The 20,717-nt window shown below is 44.2% G+C and overlaps 1 protein-coding gene across 5 annotated transcripts in view; it reads left to right on the top strand.

Moving 5' to 3' along the window:
- HMGB1 (high mobility group box 1) overlaps positions 1–20,472 on the top strand; it is a 157,055-nt gene extending 136,583 nt beyond the window's left edge. For 3 of the 5 annotated variants that reach the window (XM_055244763.2, XM_055244762.2, XM_063618862.1), the window contains exons 2-5: positions 16,609–16,772; positions 16,953–17,098; positions 17,590–17,764; positions 18,787–20,472. In XM_055244763.2, the coding sequence (XP_055100738.1) occupies positions 16,623–16,772; positions 16,953–17,098; positions 17,590–17,764; positions 18,787–18,963 (648 nt within the window). In that variant the 5' untranslated portion in view covers positions 16,609–16,622 and the 3' untranslated portion in view covers positions 18,964–20,472. Of the gene's footprint in view, positions 1–14,300; positions 14,512–15,824; positions 16,489–16,608; positions 16,773–16,952; positions 17,099–17,589; positions 17,765–18,786 lie in introns of those variants that run through there. The other 2 variants (XM_055244761.2, XM_055244764.2) reach the window with 2 other exon arrangements.
- Positions 20,473–20,717: the final 245 nt, after the last annotated feature.

Genomic DNA, 20,717 nt, shown 5'->3' with positions numbered 1-20,717 from the left:
AAATAAATGAAACATAGGCAGAATTCATTAAATTTAACGAATACACATTTTGGTGTCAAAGTAAATATTCCACACAAGGCAATACATTTTGAAGGAGTTTATGAACTTCTATGATTTCTGGTTATATGTAGAAAATCACATGCTTTCACTTCCGAAAGCATCTTTATTGTCACACAGTAAACATTTAAAAGGAGAGATTAGGTTTTAGCAGCAGAGGAGGGGGAAGGACATTACAGGCCAGAGAAACAGCGTGACCAGAATCTCAAAGGTGGGAAAGTACAAGGTCCAGTTTGATTAGAAATCAGGAGGGTAGCAGGAGGGAAAGCAAGAGAGAAACTGCCAGATTAGGGAGGGCCCTGAGGGCCAGAAGAGGATTTTGTAGTTAATTTGGAAGAAAACATTGTAATTAAATAAGAAGTTTTTTAAGCAGTGGAGTTGTATGCATTAGGAAAATTATAATAACATCCAACATCTGTTGATCATTTACAGTGTTCTAAGCGATTTACACTGTAGGCTGAGCTCTTTCGGTACATGAGCTCGTTGAAACTCACGAGCCTCTTGCAAAGGTGATATCATCATTTTATGGAGACAGCTGAGGCTCAGAGAGGTTCATTCACTTTGCCCAAGGTGACGCAGCTAGTAAGCACCAGGACCAGGATTTTAAACTTAGAGGTGTCCGGTTCCAAAGCCTCCATTGTTAACCACAAAACAATAAATGCCAGAACAAAAGAAGTGAAAAAAAGAATTCAAAAAGCCTTGTGACTTAAATGTTATTGAAGTTGGTGTGAGGGGAGAGGAGAAAGGGGAGTCAAAAACAACTGCTAGAATTTGAGCCAGTGTGGGAATTCTGCAGGTAGGGAAATCGGAAAGAGGTAAGATTTAGAGGGCAAACTGGAGAGCTTGCAAAACTGGTGAGTGGTGGGAATAGGAGTCTGAAGTCCAGGATACAGCCTGGGGCTGGAATGGAAACCAAGGGTCATTTACATAATGACAGTGTTTAAAACGCCTCTAAGGAGAGTTGGTCACTGAGGTCTTAAAGACAGCAGAAGAGAAGCAAAGATTTGGACTAAGGTCCAAATTATAGGGAAAGAATGAATAGCTATTAGAGAAGACACATCAATAGTGACGAGGTAAAAGTTTAGAGCTAAGATAAATGTGCATATTCATCTTTGTAGGGAATATTTCCCCATAGGAAACAGTTTCTAGAGTAATGCTGAATTTGTAAAATTATCTGAATCTTTGAGTCCTCTAGTAGCACATTTCTTCTCTTAGAAATTAGGATTTGGCCCAGCTATTTGGGAGGCTGAGGCCCGAGAATCGCTTGAACCCTGGAGGCAAAGGTTGCAGTGAGCTGAGATCGCGCCACTGCACTCCAGCCTAGGTGACAGAGGGAGATTCTGTCTCAAAAAAAAAAAGAAAAGAAAAGAAAAAAGAAATTGGGATTTGGGGGCTGGGCACCATGTGGCTCATGCCTGTAATCCCAGCACTTTGGGAGGCTGAGGTGGGAAGATCACTTGAGCCCAAGAGTTTGAGGCTGCAGTGAGCTATGACTGTGCCAGTGCACTCCAGCCTGGGCAACAGAGCAAGACCCTGTCTCAAAAAAGAAAAGAAAAAGAAAGCAAAGATTATCTTCCATCAGAAATAAATACGATTAACATTTATTAGTATATTCTTTCAGTCTTTTCTGGATTCATACATACTCTTTTTCAAACAGGGATCCTTCTGAAAATAGTTTTTCTCATAAGATATTGTGTATATTTTTGCAAGGCATTCAGTTTAGTATTCATAAGAATTTGATAGTGTTATAATAATAACAATGCATCATAAAGGCAGATTAAAATGCATTTAGCCAAACCTCTCATTGGACATCTAGGTTGTTTCCACATTATAAATAATGCTGCAATTCATAATTCTTTAAATTAAAAATAATTCTTTTTAGAGACAGGGTCTCACTCTGTCCCCAGGCTGGAGTGTGTCTATTCACAGGTACAATGACAGTTCACTGCAGCCTTGAACTCCCGGGCCCAAGTGATCCTCCCGCCTTGGCCTCCCAAAGTACTGGGAATACAGGAGTGAGCCACTACGCCTGGCCACTTTTTACATATTTCTGAATGTTTCCTAGAAGCAAAATCACTGGTCAAATGCCATGAGTGTGTTCAACGCAGAGTTCATTTCTGAACATGACTATCAATTTGCTGGTAGTACTTATGTTAGACTATAGTGAACCATGCTCTCTTTCCTACTTCCTCATTTCCATTCTTGTAAGTCAAAAGGAAACCTTACAACAAGTATCAACAGCAACCTTTCAGAAAAAGCATACACATTTTTTGTTGTTGATTTTTTTTTCTTTAACACCTTCAGGTATGGGTTAGCAGTCACCCTCTGTTTACCCTTACAAGCCACTTTGGGCACTCAATGTTTTTTAAACAAAAAGGCCTGGTAACTTGGATGGTAAGGCTATCTGTCCCACCTGGTCCAGCTCCTCATTGGCAGAGAGACTTCTGCATTTCCAGCCTGTGATTTTAGTTAGAGGCAAATCCAAGGGGGTGAGCCTCACTCAGGTGAGGAAGATATTTGTCAGGTCTGCTAGGATTTCTCTCCTAGGCTTCAGAAGTTTGCAAGCATCTTTGCATTTCCTGGCATTCTCTGGCCTGGAATGCTGCTTTTTGTCTTGGGCCTCCCTGGCAGAGCAAGGCAGTCCACTTTTCTGTCTTGAGGGCCTTTCTCTGGGCTTGGGACAGGCCCACTGTGTTGGCACAAGCCTCATTTGGTCTGCTGGGGAGCTTGGCTGCAGGCCCTGGGTGCTCGGCATCTCCCCTGGCTGCTCCTCTCTGTCCTATTCAATCAGCCTCAGCACCTGCACTTGTCAGTTAGGCCTGATGTTACCCTGGATGGGAAATGGAACTTCTTTACTGTTGCTCTAATTCCATGTTTCACAAACCGCAGGGCCTATGGATGGATTGGGAAGTAAATTTAAAATGTGAAGAAAAAAAAAATCGGAGTCCATCGCAATAATGGTAGGTATTGTTTCATTAAACTTTTTTCAGATTTTATATATGCAAACTGTAAGGGTCCTATTCAAAGACCTTGAAAGCTAAGAATGTGAACTGTGCATTTCAAACGTATGTCAGTATTCCCACGGGGCTGTGATGCATATTTAGGTGGGGAAATATGATACCATTTTTATTTTATTAGCTAGGCTAATAACTGCAAGATCATATGGCTTTAGTGGAGAAAACACAAAGCTTTGGGCTCAGAACTGGGTCAATATTGTTGCTAACTAGCTGTGTGACCTTGGACAATTCAATGAATCTCTCTGAGCCTCCCTTAGTATTGTCTGTAAAAGACAGATAAGCATCCTGGCCTCATAGGATCACTGTTAGGATTAAACAAAAAAAAAATTTTTTTTTTTTTTTTTTTGAGACAGAGTCTTGCTCTTTTGCCCAGGCTGGAGCACAGTGGTATGATCTTGGCTCTCTCTAACCTTCGCCTCCTGTGTTCAAGTGATTCTCGTGCCTCAACCTCCCTAGTATCTGGGATCACAGGCACACGCCACCACACTCGGCTAATATTTTTGTATTTTTAGTAGAGCTGGGGTTTTGCCATGTTGGCCAGGCTGGTCTTGAACTCCTGGGCTCAAGTGATCCACCCACCTCTGCCTCCCAAAATGCTGGGATTACAAGCGTGAGCCATCACACCAGCCATAAACAAAATAATCTATGTATAGTGCTTAGCACATGGGAGACACATGCTAAATAAAGCTTCTTGTCCAGTCTTTTGTCTGGGCCATAAGACATCCTCTCTTGGCAGCACATCCACTGTCTTCCTCATCTCAAGAGTACATGCTGGCTGGGCGCGATGGCTCAGGCCTGCAATCCCACCACCTTGGGAGGTTGAGGTAGGCAGAACACTTGAGGTCAGGAGTTCGAGACCAGTCTGGCCAACATGGTGAAACCCCATCTCTACTAAAAATACAAAAAATTAGCTGAGTGTGGTGGCTCGCGCCTGTAATCCCAGCTACTCGGGAGGCTGAGCTTGAGCCTGGGAGGCTAAGGTTGCAATGAGGCTGCACTCCAGCCTGGGTGAGAGTAAGACTGTCTCAAAAAAAAAAAAAAAAAAAAAAATTGAGAGAGAGTACATGCTACCTGCATCTCAAAAAAAAAAAAAAAAAGAGAGAGAGAGAGAGTGTACATGCTACCTGCATCTCAAAAAAAAAAAAAAAAAGTACATGCCACCTGCGATATCACAACAGTTCTGTTTCTCAGTTTCCCACTCTATGGTTTGTATGATGACAATAAGTGTTTCCTATAAAAAGAATCTCTGATCAAGAAAATTTCAGAATTACAGTTTACAATCATATGAAATGGTAAGGCCCCAACTCAAATGTCTACAGGGGCCAGGGAGGTGGTGTGATTGGGTGAAAAGTCAGGCTAACCACTTAGGGAATGGCAGGGACTGTGGTAAACGAGAACCCTGACCCCTTTGAGGGAGGCAGCCACTCTTCATTCCAACCATCCTCTCCCCATGTGGAAATGTGAACCCAACCTTATCAGATCTCTCATTTTTCAAAAGAAGCCAAATATCTGGATTTTTTATTGTGAAGATTTCTACTGTTTTCTGGGTCTTGTTTGTTTGTTTAGAGACAGGGTCTCTCTCTGTTGCCCAGGCTGGATGGAGTGTGATGGCAGGATCATAGCTCACTGCAGCCTCAAACTCCTGGGCTCAAACAATCCTCCTATCTCAGCCTTCTGAGTGAGTAGGTGGAACTACAGGTGAGCGCCACCACCACACCCGGGGAATTTGTTTTGTTTTGTTTTGTTTTGTTTTTAGAGACGGTCTCAAACCGGGCACATTGGCTCACACTTGTAATCCCAGCAATTTAGGAGGCCAAGACAGGCAGATCACTTGAGCCCAGGAGTTCAAGATCAGGCCGGGCAACGTGGAGAGACCCCCATCTCTACAAAAAAATACAAAAACATAATTAACCAGGCATGGCGGTGCGCGCCTGTAGTCCCAGCTACTTGGGGTGGGGTGAAGGGAGAAGAGAGGTGGGAGGAGACTGCAGTGAGCCGAGGTCACGCCACTGCACTCCAGCCTAGGCGAGACCCTGTCTCAAAAAAAAAAAAAAAAAAAAAGAGAGAGACAGCGAGCTGAAGTCGCATCACTGCACTCCAGCCTAGGCGAGACCCTGTCTCAAAAAAAAAAAAGAGAGAGAGACAGTGAGCCGAGGTTGCACCATTGCAATCCAGCCTAGGCAACAGAATGAGACCCTGTCTCAAAAACAAAAAAAAAAAAGAGAGAGAGACAGAGTGAGCTGAGGTCGCATCACTGCACTCCAGCCTAAGCGAGACTGTCTCAAAAAAAACAAGAAAAGAAAAAAAAAGAGAGAGAGAGAGTGAGCCAAGTTTGCACCATTGCACTCCATCCTAGGCGAAAGAGCAAGACCCTGTCTCAAAAAAAAGAGACAGAGTGAGCCGAGGTTGCGCCACTGCACTCCAGCCTAGGCGATAGAGCGAAACCATCTAAAAAAAAAAAAAAAAGAGAGAGAGACAGTCTCGCTCTGTCACCCAGGCTGGAGTGCAGTGGTTCGATCACTGCTTACTGCATCCTCGAAATCCTCTTCTGCTTCGGCCTCCCAAAGTACTGAGATTACAAGTGTGAGCCACTGTACCTGCCCAATATCTACCTTTTTAAAACACCGCTTTGACCAAATGAAACGTCTGTGGGTCAGATAAAGCCAGAGAGGGGCCAGTTTACACCATCAGTCCTAACCCTTCATGGCTGAACATACTTATTATGGTCACCCCTGGCTCTCCAGAAAAGCCTCTCACGGTATCCCTATAAATACGCTTGTTTAAAATTACTATAATATTTTGCAGCAAAAATACACTTTAAGCACAGAATATGTAACTCCAATAATAGATGAAAATTCTACCTAGTGAAGAGGACCATCTTTTTCACAAGGTGTTAAACACCATGAACAGCAGGAAAGAAATGGGCAAAGTTGGCAAGCAGGGAGTGTTCCATTGTTCCTGTCTTTCCTTAGTTAACCAAAACCACTCCTAAGACATTTATTGCTTTTTAAAAAATAGCTTTATCAAAATATGATTCATACACCATGTAATTTACCCACTTACAGTGTACAATTCAATGGTTTTGGGCATATTCACCAGGTCATGCTGCCATTACTATAATCTAATCTGGAACATTTTTGTACCCCTAAAAGAAACCCCATACCCATTAGCAGGCACTCTCTTTTTCCCCAAACCCTGGCAGCCACTAATCTACTTTCCCGTCTATAATATTTCCTGTTCTGGATATTTTATATAAATGGAATCATACAATATGTGGCCTTCTTATGTCTGGGCTCTTTCACTTAGCATAATGTCAAATATATATGTATGTGTATGGATATACCACATTCGATTTATCCACTCATCAGTTGATGGGCATTTGGGTTTTTTCCACTTTTTGACTGTTACAAATGCTGCTGCTATGAAGATTCATGTACAAGTGTGTGTGGACATGTTTTTTTTTCTCTTGGGTATATACCTAGGAGTGGAATTGCTGGGTCAACTGGTATCTATCTGTGTTTAACCTTTTGAGGAACTGCCAGCTTGTTTTCCAAAACACCTGACCATTTACATTTCCACAAGCATGCATAAGGGTTCCAGTTTCTTTCTCCACATGCTCACCCATGCTTGCTACTGTCTATCTCCTTGATTATAGCCATCTGTGTGGGTGTGTGATAAGCATTTATTCCGAAGGTGTAAGGCAGTTTTAACACAGCAGCTGAATTTGATGTTTGATGTGATTATTGAGATCAAGACCTAACATAGGGATCTTTTCTCAACTTAGATCACCTTTCTGTAAGAACTTTTACTATTGCATTTTCCACTCGTCATGTGTACCATTCTTTGACTAACCAGAGGACAGGCTTCTTAAGGAAAGGTCTGATATTTTCCCCTTACTAACCAGTAAAATAATCCAATTCGAGAGAAATTATTGATTAGCTTTGGTACAATTTTCTGTGCCATAGCCATCAATGCTGCCCACGGAGGAGCCGCTGATTTCCCCCGGAAAACTCAGGCTGAGGCAGGAGGTACTTAAGCAGCTGGGGAAGAGGTTCTCGTTCTCCGTACAGGAACGCATATAGCACCACCTCCCTCTCTTTCGCCTCTGGCCTTTCTTCTTGCCTCTCCATTTAGTCATGAAACATCCTTTCAAGTTAGACTAAGGTAGCGACAGCCCTAAGGAAATGTTGAGGAAACTGGGCATAGACCTCGGTGACTATGAGAGGCCCGTGCATCGTGAATTGAGGGGACTGGATGTCAGTATCCTTGCTTCTAGTCTGGAGTTCACAGACCTGTGCTCTTTTCTTTTCCTGAATGCCTCATTCCTTTATTTTCACTGCCCTAAAAAAAAAAAAAAAAAAAAAGAGTTTTCAGTATGTGTGATCCTTAGTACGGTTGTATGGTTGTATGGTTGACCTCATCAGACATTTTGGGTCAGTGTTTCCTCTCCTTTTCCGAAACTGGCCTGTTTTGCAAAGCAGACAAGAGAATTCATATAGTTTGACTTTAGGACTCATTGCATTGGGAGAAATCAATATTCTTCAACCAGTGAAAAACTTACAGCTCCCAGTCTGCATTTTTGTTGTTGTTGTTTTCTGTATTGCTGTGTTTTGTTTTGAGACGGAGTCTTTCTCTGTAGCCCAGGCTGGAGTGCAGTGGCACCATCTCAGCTCACTGCAACCTCTGTCTCCCAGGTTCAAGCGATTCTCATGCCTCAGCCTCCGGAGTAGCTGGGAGTACAGGTGTGCGCCACCATGCCTGGCTGATTTTTGTATTTTTAGTAGAGATGCTGTTTTGACATGTTGGCCAGGCTGGTCTCGAACCCCTGACCTTAAGTTATCTGCCTGCCTCGGCCTCCCAAAGTGCTGGGATTACAAGAGTGAGCCACTGTGCCTGGCCTTGCATGTTGTATTTTTTTTTACGTCAGAGTTTTTTATTTGTATGTTTGTTTTGAGACAGAGTCTCACTCTGTGGCACTCTGGTGTAGTCTCCACTCACTGCAACTTCTACCTCCTGGGTTCAAGTGATTCTCATGCCTCAGCCTCCCAGGCAGCTGGGACTACAGGCATGCGCCATCACACCTGGACTCATTTTGGTCTTTTTAGTAGAGACAGGGTTTTGCTGTGTTGGCCAGGCTGCCCTTGAACTCCTGGCCTCAAGTGATCCGCCCGCTTCTGCCTCCCAAAGTAGTGGGATTACAGGCATAAGCCACCACACCTGGTCACCTTTTAAGTTTTAAAAGCCCATTGGTGGCCAGCTGCAGTGGCTCACGCCTGTAATCCCAGCACTTTGGGAGGCTGAGGCAGGCGGATTACCTGAGGTCAGGGGTTCAAGACCAGCCTGGCCATGGTGAAACCTCATCTCTACTAAAACAAAAAATTAGCCAGGCGTGGTGATGCGCCCCTGTAATCCCAGCTACTCCAGAGGCTGAGGCAGGAGAATCGCTTGAACCCAGGAGGTGGAGGTTGCAGTGAGCCGAGATGGCGCCACTACACTGGGCAACAAGAGCGAAACTCCATCTCAAAAAATAAAATAAAATAAAAAAGGGGGCGCCGTGGCTCATGCCTGTAATCCCAGCACTTTGGGAGGCGAAGGCAGGTGGATCACCTGATGTTAGGACTTCGAGACCAGCCTGGCTAACATGGTGAAACCCCGTCTCTACTAAAAATACAAAAAAAAAAAATTAGCCAGGCGTGGTGGCCCATGTCTATAATCTCTGCCACTTGGGAGGCTGAGGCAGGAGAATCACTTGAAGCTGGGAGGTAGAGGTTGCAGTGAGCCGAGATCTACGCCGCTGCACTCCAGGCTACGCAACAAGAGTGAAACTCCATCTCAAAAAAAAAAAAACAAAAACAAAACAAAAAACAAAAAACAAAAAAACCAACCACTGGTTTGGTTGAACATGGGAGACAAACATTAAATTAAAGATAAAATAAAATAGGCCAGGCACACTGGCTCACACCTGTAATCCCAGCACTTTGGGAGGCCAAGGCAGGCGGATCACGAGGTCAGGAGTTCAAGATCAGCCTGGCCAGTATAGTGAAATCCCAGCTCTACTAAAAATACAAAAATTAGCCATGGCGTGTGCCTGTAGTCCTAGCTACTCAGGAGGCTGAGGCAGAAGAATTGCTTGAACCTGGAAGGCGGAGGTTGCAGTGAGCTGAGACCACACCACTGCACCCCAGCCTGGGCAATAGAGCGAGCCTCTGTCTCAAAAAATTAATTAATTAATTAAATATAAATAAATAAATAAATAAATAAGTCTGGGCATGGTGGCTCATACCTGTAATCCCAGCACTTTGGGAGACCGAGGCGGGTGGATCACCTAAGGTCAGGAGTTCCAGACCAGCCTGGCCAACATGGTGAAACCCCGTCTCTACTAAAAATACAAAAATTAACTGGGCGTGGTGGCACACGCCTGTGATCCTAGCTACTTGGGAGGCTGAGGTAGGAGAATCACTTGAACCCAGGAGGCAGAGGTTGCAGTGAGCCGAGATTGCGCCACTGCCCTCCAACCTGGATGACTGAGTGAGACTCCATCTCAAAAATAAAATAAAATAAAATAAAATAAAATAAAATAAAACAATAAAAAGCCAATTGGTAACAATCTTTGGGCAGACAATCTTGCAGTTTTCTGTGATAAAGTCTAATTTGGCTTGCCATAGTTCACTGTATCCACCAAGGAATAATCTTGGCCTAATTGGAAACTGGTAAATGCTTAGACTATATGTGTTTCTCTACATTTGAGATCCCCTTTCACCCTCCAACTGTGCCTCCCCCCCTTTTTAAATTACGTCAGTGAGATGTAATTGGCACCTATCCTCAATCTTAGTATCCTAACATTCGCTTCTTATTCTATTTTCCTGCCTTTTGATTTAGACCTAAATGCTTTTAGACCTAAAGATAGAAGAGGAAGGTTAAAACAATAATTTGCAATATGTACTCTTTCAGCTATTCATTTATGCAACGGGCTTTATTTAATGCCTGCTGTATGCCAAGTACTCTGCTAGGTGCTTGGGATTCAAAGATAGGGGCTGGGCTCAGTTTCTCACGCCTGTAATCTCAACATTTTGGGAGGCCAAGGAGTTTGAGACCAGCCTGAGCAACATGGAGAGACCCTGTCTCTACAAAAAAAAAAAAATAGCCAGCACGGGGCACGATGGTTCATGCCTGTCATCTCAGCGCTTTGGGAGGCCAAGGTGGGAGGATCACTTGAGCCCACGAGTTTGAGACCAGCCTGGGCAACATGGAGAGACCTTGTCTCTACAAAAAATAAAAATAAAAATAAATTAGCTGGGGCTGGGTGTGGTGGCTCATGCCTGTAATCCCAGCACTTTGGGAGGCCAAGGCGGGTAGATCACAAGGTCAAGAGATGGAGACCATCCTGGCCAACATGGTGAAACCCTGTCTCCACTAAAAATACAAAAATAAGCCGGGTGTGGTGGCACGCGCCTGTAGTCACAGCTGTTCGGGAGGCTGAGGCAGGGGAATCGCTTAAACCTAGGAGGCAGAGGTTGCAGTGATCCAAGATTGTGCCACTGCACTCCAGCCTGGCGACAGAGGGAGACTCCGTCTCAAAAAATAAATAAACAAATGAATAAATAAGCTGGGCATGGTGGCGCTCACCTGTAGTCCCGGCTTCCCAGGAAGCTGAGGTGGGAGGATGGCTTCAGTTCCAGAAAGTCAAGGTTGCAGTAAGCTGTGATCATGCCACTGCACTGCACTCCAGCCTGGGCAATACAGCCGCCATACCCTGTCTCAGAAAAAAAAAAAAAATAGAGTTCTTGTCTTAAGGTGTACAGTGCAGTGGGACAAGCAGATACAACTGGAGAACCACAACTGTGATTGCAGTAATTAATATACACAATATTACAGGATTACGGAAAAGAGGTACTTCCCCTATCCTAGAGGGAATGGAGGAAGGGCATAAAGTATATTAATGACGATCTGTAATTCAGTTGTTTAAACTGAGCATGGGAGATGGTGTTCAGGCCTTTTCAACTGGATGACTTTGTAATTTGGGATAAAACACCCAATAACTTGGCCGGGTACCGTGGCTCATGCCTGTAATCCTAGCACTTTGAAGGCTGAGGCGGGCAGATCACTTGAGGTCAGAAGTTCAAGACCAGCCTGACCAACATGGTGAAACCCTGTCTCTATCAGAAATACAAAATTACCTGGGCATGGTGGTGCATGCCTGTAGTCCCAACTACTCGGGAGGCTGAGGCATGAGAATTGCTTGAACCCAGGAGGTGGAGGTTGCGGTGAGCTGAGATCCTGCCATTCCACTCCAGCCTGGGCAACAGAGCGAGACCCTGTTTCATAAAAACAAAAACAACAACAACAAAAACCCAATAACTGTAAAGTAAAATATGTCAACTTGTGACTAAGGATTCATGTGGAAGAAGAAAAGGGTCTAATATCATAAATGAACATCAAGGTTGTGGGGTTAGAGCTAGAAGATGTTGGTTTTATTTTAAAATCTCTTCCTTTTTTATGTTCTTCCCTGCCTATATCACAGAAAATCAAATATAAGAAATGAATTGCCTGCAAGTGGTGGTTTTTAAACTCTTCTCTCTGACATAGCCTCTGTTAAACTTGGGAATAAATAAAGGTACCATCACCAGACTAGGGGAAGATTAGCATTGTTTGAGGTTAGGATTAAAAAAAAAACAAAACAAGGCCGGGTGCAGTGGCTCATGCCTGTAATCCCAGCACTTTGGGAGGCCGAGGCGGGCGGATCACCTGAGGTCAGGAGTTCAAGACCAGCCTGACCAACATGGTGAAACCCCGTCTCTACTAAAAATAAAAAATTAGCCGGGCGTGGTGGCACATGCCTGTATTCCCAGCTACTTGGGAGGCTGAGGCAGAAGAATCGATTGAACCAGGAGGTGTAGGTTGCAGTGAGCTGAGATCGCACCACTGCACTCCAGCCTGGGCAGTAAGAGCAAAACTCCATCTCAAACAACAACAACAACAACAACAACAACAAATTCACTACATTTGCAATCACTGCCTTCATATAAGATTAAAATACGAAGAAAAACTCAAGGTTAACTGCACTTGAGGTTTTCTAAATTAAGGGATTGAAGGGGTCTATATAATATAATTTTAAATGTTAAAAAAAGTTTAATCTTTACAACCCTGTGGTCCCCTCCATTTTATAGCTGAGAGAATTGAAGCATGGAGGTTTAAAAACATGCCCAAGATCATACAGCTAGTAAGTAGCAGAGGTGGGATTTGCACCCAAGTCTATTCAATTCCAGTGCCTATTACTCACCATATCATCCGTCAAAATAGAAAACTTGTGTGGGCCCATTGCTCTCAAGATGTCCTGTGGCCATAAATGCACCCTGGCAGGAGCAAGCTGGTATAGACAACCAGTAAAGTGTATGCCGTGCCAGTGCAAAGCCAACACTGCTCCTGGAAAATATTGATAGTGCCATATTCAACTAATCGTCAAATTTTAATATCATGGATGCCACTGAAAGTATCTTAATCATTCTCAAGAATATTTTGTAATATGAGACATTGAGAAGACGGTATTGAAATACATATCTAGATTTAAATGAAATATAAAATTTGAATGATTAGTAGAGGGAAGCAGAGGATAGTAAATATGTGTGAAAATGACAACATAAAAGTTAACTTTAGATATATTATCTTTAAACACTGCGTGTGCAGTATACCAATTTATAACCTCTTTAATATTTAGTCTTTTTCATGTGCATGTGTGATGTATTGTCTGTTCACCAAGACCTATAATCCCTGAGTCCAATAGTGTATTTTCTTTTAAAAAGAAATCAACATTAAAACAGGAAAGATTATCTAAGCTTACTCTCAAGTAGTTTAATACATTTGAGGAAATAAATTAGGTTATGGATGCTTATAATCGATATAAAAAAATCAAATTAACACGATGTAGGTGATTTATTCCAACTTTGATCTGTTACATTTGGAGGAATTGGTTGGATTTAGAAGTGTACAAAATACCATTAGAGAGTGAAAAAATGGGAAGTCTGTTATAACTGAATAGGGGCGTGTTCTGCTCAGGCTAAAAGGAATAGATAGCACTTTCATAAAGGACTGATATAACTGTAGAGTCTTCAGAACTGGCCACTATAGCCAGCACATTTTCTCTACAGACTTAAGTATGTCTATTAATACCAGCCAGCTTGGTGAGTTAGAGAAACCACAGCCTGTGGATTTGGGCACATGCACTCTCTGCCTGCATCTAATCCTTCGGGTAACCATAGACCTACAACTCCTGTAATCCTAGAGCAGTTACATGGATGCACTAAGTGGTGTGATGGGAGGGAAAGATAGCATCACAAGGATTCGTTTGATTATAACAGTAATCCACACCAAGTCAAATAAAATAGCCAAACAGTTTAGAATGTGGTCTCTAATGAATTTGCTAATTCTACCAGGGCCTCACAAACATTTCCTGCTAGAGTACCCCATATCAAAACGAAGTGGCTGTTCTTTAATTACATGGAATAATTATTTGATTTCCAGGAAGTTAAGACAGTGCTTTGTATTTAAATAAAAAGTTCTAGACATGCTGTGAAACTCGATCAAACCAAGAAAAAGGGTGAAACTGAATGCCTGCTCAGTGACTCAAGATTTCAGCTGCTCAGCGAGCCTGACGTGACGGCTTATGAGCCCAGAAAAGGGGTATTTTAAACCCGGCTGGCTGGATCATGTCACTTTCTTATAGAAGCCCTGCCTTTCCAGAGACCTAAAGTGTAACGCAATCAGAGACCTTTGAGGGGCTCGAAGCTCGGCGGCTTCCGCCCCTCGGCACCAGCAGAGACCCCAGTTTTCAGGGGACATGATCCCATAGTGTCGCCCTCACTTTTGAAGGGCCATTAAAAGCCTGGGGCCTCTTATCTCAACGGCTTTGGGCGTGAATGTGGGGCAAGAAGGGGGGGGGAGACCTGTGGGTGTCTCTTTTGCCTGAGGAGTTGGAGACACTTGTGGAAAAGTCAGGCCCTTTTCGCTCCGGCGGCCGCTCCGGTGTGGGGCTGGCTTGGGTTAGACACATGCACACATACACCATAGAGCTCTGCTTTCCCGTAGCAGCTGCTGCCTCTGCCTCTGCCTCTCCCGCCTCAGCCTCTTTGCCCGGCATACACACACATTCAGATTTGCGCGCTGTTTCAATCCTTGATGACGTGTCCCCGGAGACAGCCAATAGCAAACGGGCTCTGGTCAGGACAATGGGAGGTATCGGGCCAATGAGCGAGCCCCGTGAGTTGGCGGTAGCCAATAGGAGCCGCGCTGGCTGGAGAGTAATGTTACAGAGCGGAGAGAGTGAGGAGGCTGCGTCTGGCTCCCGCTCTCACAGCCATTGCAGTACATTGAGCTCCATAGAGACAGCGCCGGGGCAAGTGAGAGCCGGACGGGCACTGGGCGACTCTGTGCCTCGCTGAGGGTGAGTCTGGGGCAGCGCCGCGGCGGGGAGAGCGCCTCCGGCAGCTCCCCAGCCCGCGCGGCGGCCGGATCCCCGCGGCCGGGAGCCGGCGGGTCAGGATCCACACAAAGGCAAATGAGGGGGGACCGTGGGGGGAACTGCGCACGGAGCGAGCCTCTGCCCGGGCGCCGGGAACGCTGCCCCGCGCCGTAGCCCCGGCCCTCAGGCAGCCTGAGGCGCCGGGAGCCCCGCGCCCCGCGAGTTTCCACCCCCGGCGGCGTCCGCGCTCACTGGCGCAAAAAAAAAAATTTTTTTCTTAATTAAAAAAATTTTGAACGTGTTTTGGGCCCTCGGGCCGGGCGTTCGGGCGGGCGGCGTGCGCGGAGCGCGGCCGGGGCGGCGGGGCCGGCGCGGCTCGGCGGCGGGAGGGCAGCGGCGCTTCCCCGGGCTGCATTGGCTGCCGCCGCAGCGAGCCGGGCGCCGGCGGGGAGCGCGGCCAGCCGGGCGGGCGGCGGGGCGGGCGGGGCGCCGCCGCGGGCGAGGGCGGCGCGGGGGCCCAGGGGCGGCAGTGCGGGCCCAGCCGGCCTCGGCCCGGGCGCGGCGGCGGCGGCGGCCGGGCGGCGGGGGGAGCGGCGCCGCTGCGCTCGCTGGAACATGGCTGACTCGGGCCCGGCGCTGCTGGCTGGAGAGAAAACAAGGCGGGCGGGCGGGGGAGCTGGGCGCAGCAGTTCCGAGGCAACTTTTTTTTTCCTCTCTCTTTTCACAGCCCCGCGTTCTCCGTGCGGGGGCGGCGGGGCGCGCGGCCCGCGCGGAGGGAGACGGGGAGTGGCGGGCGGGTGGGCCTTCGGGCGGCCCCCACCGCGGCGGGGGGAGGGGAGCGGCGCGGAGGGGAGGGCCCGGCCGCGCGCCCCCCGCCCCTCCCCCGGTCGTAATGGCCGAGTGTGTGCGCCAGAGCGCGGCGCGCACCCCGCCCGCCGCCGCCGCCGCGCCCGCACCCTCGCACTCACACACTCATACACACACATACACGCACACACACACACACACACACACAAAGGGAAGGAGCCATATTCTCTCTCGCGCTCGCCCTCGCGGCGGCGGCGGCGGCGCAGGCGGGGAAGACGCGCAGCGGCCATTCCGTGCGCGCCGGCCCCGGCGGCCGCGGGCGGAGCCAGCCCCCATTTCGAGCGGGGCTTCTCCCTGCGCCGAGCCTGACAAAATGGGGGCGGCGGCGGCGCGGGCCTGCGGGGCCTGCCGGGCGCACGTGGCGGTCTCGGGCCTGGGAGCCGGGCCGCGTCCCTTCGCCTCGGCCGCGCGGCCACCGGCGAAGTTCTGGGGGGGGGGGCTCGCCCCGCGCGGGAGTCACCCCAACTTTCACGGCTCCAAAAAATACTCCCCGAGTTGGGGGAGGGGGCCACCGAGCCACGAGCAGGAGTGGCTTTTGTCCCTCATCCTTGTTTACTCGGAGAAACTTCAGACCGGACGTGTTTAGTCAGAACAGAAATACATCTCAGGGCCAAACCGATAGGAAACGAGGCTGCCTCGCGGTGGCACCGCCACCCCCCAGCCGGGTTCCGAGCACCGGAGCTGGCTGCTGCTCCCTCTTCGGAGCAAAGTTCTATGCAAAGAGGGTGTTTTTTAAAACTTTCGGTGCACGGTGATTTTTTTTTTAAGGTCCCATAATTAGGAAGAGTCGACTCGCTTAGGCCCTTGTTTATACCCTATCTAGTGCAAAGCCACGAATTGGCAGCATGTTTTCTGACCTTTGGTTTGGTTGGTTTAAAATGGTGTTCTAGATTTTAAAATCGTTTAAGTGACCATTTAGATACTCATTCAGAGCAGACTCAGGCGGATAGATAGGGAATACTGTATGGGTATATCTTTGTGTCTAGACTTTTTGAGATCGCCCTGAAGGACCGTTTTTGTTTTGTTTTTGCTTGGCATAGCCCCTTCAAGGAATTTAATCTCTCGGCCATATTCTTGTCTGCTTTTACGGAGGTTGATGTCGCTACTGTGTTAAATAACCAGTACCTTGGTTTTCATTCCCTTCCTAAGTACTTTAAGCTCCTATATGTCATAATTTTATTGCTAACATCAAATATTTATTTTATTTTTTAGAAAAATAACTAAACATGGGCAAAGGAGATCCTAAGAAGCCGAGAGGCAAAATGTCATCATATGCATTTTTTGTGCAAACTTGTCGGGAGGAGCATAAGAAGAAGCACCCAGATGCTTCAGTCAACTTCTCAGAGTTTTCTAAGAAGTGCTCAGAGAGGTGGAAGGTAAGAGGGCTTAAAACATGCTAACAAGGTAATTAAAAGACAGTTTCCAATTGAGCATGCAAAAAAAAAAGCCTAGTTGGCGTTCTCATAGTGCGACTCTATTACATAGCAAAAGACGTTGGTTTTGAGGATGATTTACTTAAATGTTACAACTTAAACTTACAAATAATTATTTTGTAGACCATGTCTGCTAAAGAGAAAGGAAAATTTGAAGATATGGCAAAGGCGGACAAGGCCCGTTATGAAAGAGAAATGAAAACCTATATCCCTCCCAAAGGGGAGACAAAAAAGAAGTTCAAGGATCCCAATGCACCCAAGAGGCCTCCGTGAGTATCTTGCCTGTTTTTACTTTCCAGACACGTTTTACAGTAGAATCTGAGAGAAATTTAGCAAGCTACTTTGTCAGTTTAGAGTGTAAGTGTACAATCAAAGTTTCTTAGCTAATACTTGTTCATACTGGTTATATTTAAATAGTATAAAATTCCTGTTGGGTGGGAGTGTTCCCAGAGCATTTGAATTAGACACTTGGTCTCCTTTGCCCAGTGTATCTCCTTTTGATCTTTTTATTTCTTGAAAAATACTATCTCTTTGAAATAGTGTAATTGTAGAATGTTCATCTAGGGTTCTAGCTAGTATAAGTTAAATAGTTGTAAATTAAGCTTTGGTTGTGAAGGATATTTAGCATATTACAGTATTTGCACCCTGTCCAATGCATCACAGAAATTCACAGCTTTAAATAGCAATGCAGTGTACACTTGATGGTATTTGTTTTTTGTGATCTGTTAACTTAAAATCCTAAAATTAATTTTTTTTTTAGTTCGGCCTTCTTCCTGTTCTGCTCTGAGTATCGCCCAAAAATCAAAGGAGAACATCCTGGCCTGTCCATTGGTGATGTTGCGAAGAAACTGGGAGAGATGTGGAATAACACTGCTGCAGATGACAAGCAGCCTTACGAAAAGAAGGCTGCGAAGCTGAAGGAAAAATACGAAAAGGTAAGAAGTGTGGGTTTGCTTGGTAAAGTGGTGATGAGTATGCCAGATGTATGATTGTACTTAGTTTGAGGTGTAATAAGTTTTTACGGTAACAGCTACATTAAGTATGGTGTTGATATAAGTCCTCATCCTTCAAAGAATGCAGAGGACCAAATAAATTAGGGTTTTTTTGTTTTTTGTTTTTTTTACTAAAATATAATCAGACTCAGACAAAGGCTGTGTACATTTAAGTTGGTTTTGTTATTCCCCAGTATTTTGAAGTTTATGAAAATGTTGGTAGTCACTTCAAGTAAATAATGAGTATTTTCAAATGGCTTGGCATACAGTACAGAAATAGGCTAGACAAAGTAATATAGGCTATATTTTTCTTAGTCATATCCTGAAACATTTATGTTCTTTTCCTTTAGATACTCAAAAAACCACATCACCACTAAGTTAAATTTCAAGTCTGCTGCTCTGTCCAGTAAATTAATAAGATTAAGGAAATCTCTAACTCTTATAGTTCAGTAAATTGAAATATTAAATACTTAATTTTCAGCTTCTTTAGTCATTCTGAAAAGTGTTTATTTCTAGATGTTTCTTAACCTAATTGCATGTTTATTGACAAATTACTTTTTTTTTTTAAGACCACATTTTCTGCTAAGGATTAGGGTCTGACAGTGTAAACCTGTAGAGTGGTTTTTTGCATTCAGAAGGTGGCAGTGTCTACCCTTTAATCAAAGTCTCTACATTCTGGTTTTAATAGAGTTAGGATGTGGTACATAATTGCACCTCAATGAGGCATAACTTTGCAAATATTAGACTATGCCATTTCATGAATTATAGATTGTTATAATGATCTTGTATTTTTATGTTCATTTATTGAAGTTCTAGTTATTTCTGGAGTTGCTGTGGATCTACAGATACGTGATATTTTGGTATAACTAGAATCTTGATTTCTTTCATAAAGTTCTGCCATGTTCTATTTCTTTCCTTAATGTTTTTTTCTTCCCTACTGTTTTATCCTCCGTTTGCTTTGGAAGGATATTGCTGCATATCGAGCTAAAGGAAAGCCTGATGCAGCAAAAAAAGGAGTTGTCAAGGCTGAAAAAAGCAAGAAAAAGAAGGAAGAGGAGGAAGATGAGGAAGATGAAGAGGATGAGGAGGAGGAGGAAGATGAAGAAGATGAAGATGAAGAAGAAGATGATGATGATGAATAAGTTGGTTCTAGCGCAGTTTTTTTTTTCTTGTCTATAAAGCATTTAACCCCCCTGTACACAACTCACTCCTTTTAAAGAAAAAAATTGAAATGTAAGGCTGTGTAAGATTTGTTTTTAAACTGTACAGTGTCTTTTTTTGTATAGTTAACACACTACCGAATGTGTCTTTAGATAGCCCTGTCCTGGTGGTATTTTCAGTAGCCACTAACCTTGCCTGGTACAGTATGGGGGTTGTAAATTGGCATGGAAATTTAAAGCAGGTTCTTGTTGGTGCACAGCACAAATTAGTTATATATGGGGATGGTAGTTTTTTCATCTTCAGTTGTCTCTGATGCAGCTTATACGAAATAATTGTTGTTCTGTTAACTGAATACCACTCTGTAATTGCAAAAAAAAAAAAAAGTTGCAGCTGTTTTGTTGACATTCTGAATGCTTCTAAGTAAATACAATTTTTTTTATTAGTATTGTTGTCCTTTTCATAGGTCTGAAATTTTTCTTCTTGAGGGGAAGCTAGTCTTTTGCTTTTGCCCATTTTGAATCACATGAATTATTACAGTGTTTATCCTTTCATATAGTTAGCTAATAAAAAGCTTTTGTCTACACACCCTGCATATCATAATGGGGGTAAAGTTAAGTTGAGATAGTTTTCATCCATAAGTGAACATCCAAAATCTTGATCAGTTAAGAAATTTCACATAGCCCACTTAACATTTACAAACTGAAGAGTAATCAGTCTACTCAAAGCATAGGATTATTAGAATCAAACATTTTGAAAGTCTGTCCTTGAAGGACTAATAGAAAAGTATGTTCTAACCTTTACATGAGGACTCTACTCTTTAACTCCCATTACCATGTAATGGCAGTTATATTTTGCAGTTCCCACATTAAAGAAGACCCGAGAATGTATCCCCAAAAGCGTGAGCTTAAAATACAAGACTGCCATATTAAATTTTTTGTTGACATTAGTCTCAGTGAAGACTGAAAATGCTGGCTATAGATGTCTTTTCCCATTTATCTAAATATGGACTGCTCAGGAAACGAGACTTTCCATTACAAGTATTTTTAATTAATTGGGCCAGCTTTTAAAACAAAGATGCCACATTCAAAATAGGGTATATTTTCCTATATTACGGTTTGCCCCTTTATAAATCCAAGTAGATAGGAGGAAAGAAGACACCTAAACTTTGCATCTCAGTATGAATTATTCAATTTATTTGAATGATTTTTCTTTACAAAACAAACTCATTCATTAGTCATGTTTATCTGCTTAGCAGTTTAGGGAACAATTTGGCAATTTTGTGGTTTTCGAGAATATCGTTTTCTTAAAGTGCCAGTATTTTAAAATAGCGTTCTTGTAATTTTACACGCTTTTGTGATGGAGTGCTGTTTTGTTATATAATTTTGACTTGGATTCTTTCCATTTGCATTTGTTTATGTAATTTCAGGAGGAATACTGAACATCTGAGTCCTGGATGATACTAATAAACTAATAATTGCAGAGGTTTTAAATATTAGTTAAATGGCTTTCACTTAAGAACTTAAGATTTTGTTACATATTTTTAAATCTTGTTTCTAATAATACCTCTTAGCAGTACCTTTTAAATAAGTATAAGGGATGGCAAAGTTTTTCCCTTTAAAAATACTCACTTTATGCTTATAAATAGGTTAATGGGCTGATAAAAGGTTTTGTCAAACATTGCAAGTACTCTCGGTGCTATATATAAATGAGGAAAAACTAGTTTTACTTTCAGAAT

The sequence above is a fragment of the Symphalangus syndactylus genome, chromosome 15 (genome assembly GCF_028878055.3).
Source record: "Symphalangus syndactylus isolate Jambi chromosome 15, NHGRI_mSymSyn1-v2.1_pri, whole genome shotgun sequence".
Classification (NCBI taxonomy): domain Eukaryota; kingdom Metazoa; phylum Chordata; class Mammalia; order Primates; family Hylobatidae; genus Symphalangus; species Symphalangus syndactylus.
This window is presented reverse-complemented; position numbering and strand designations above follow the sequence as displayed.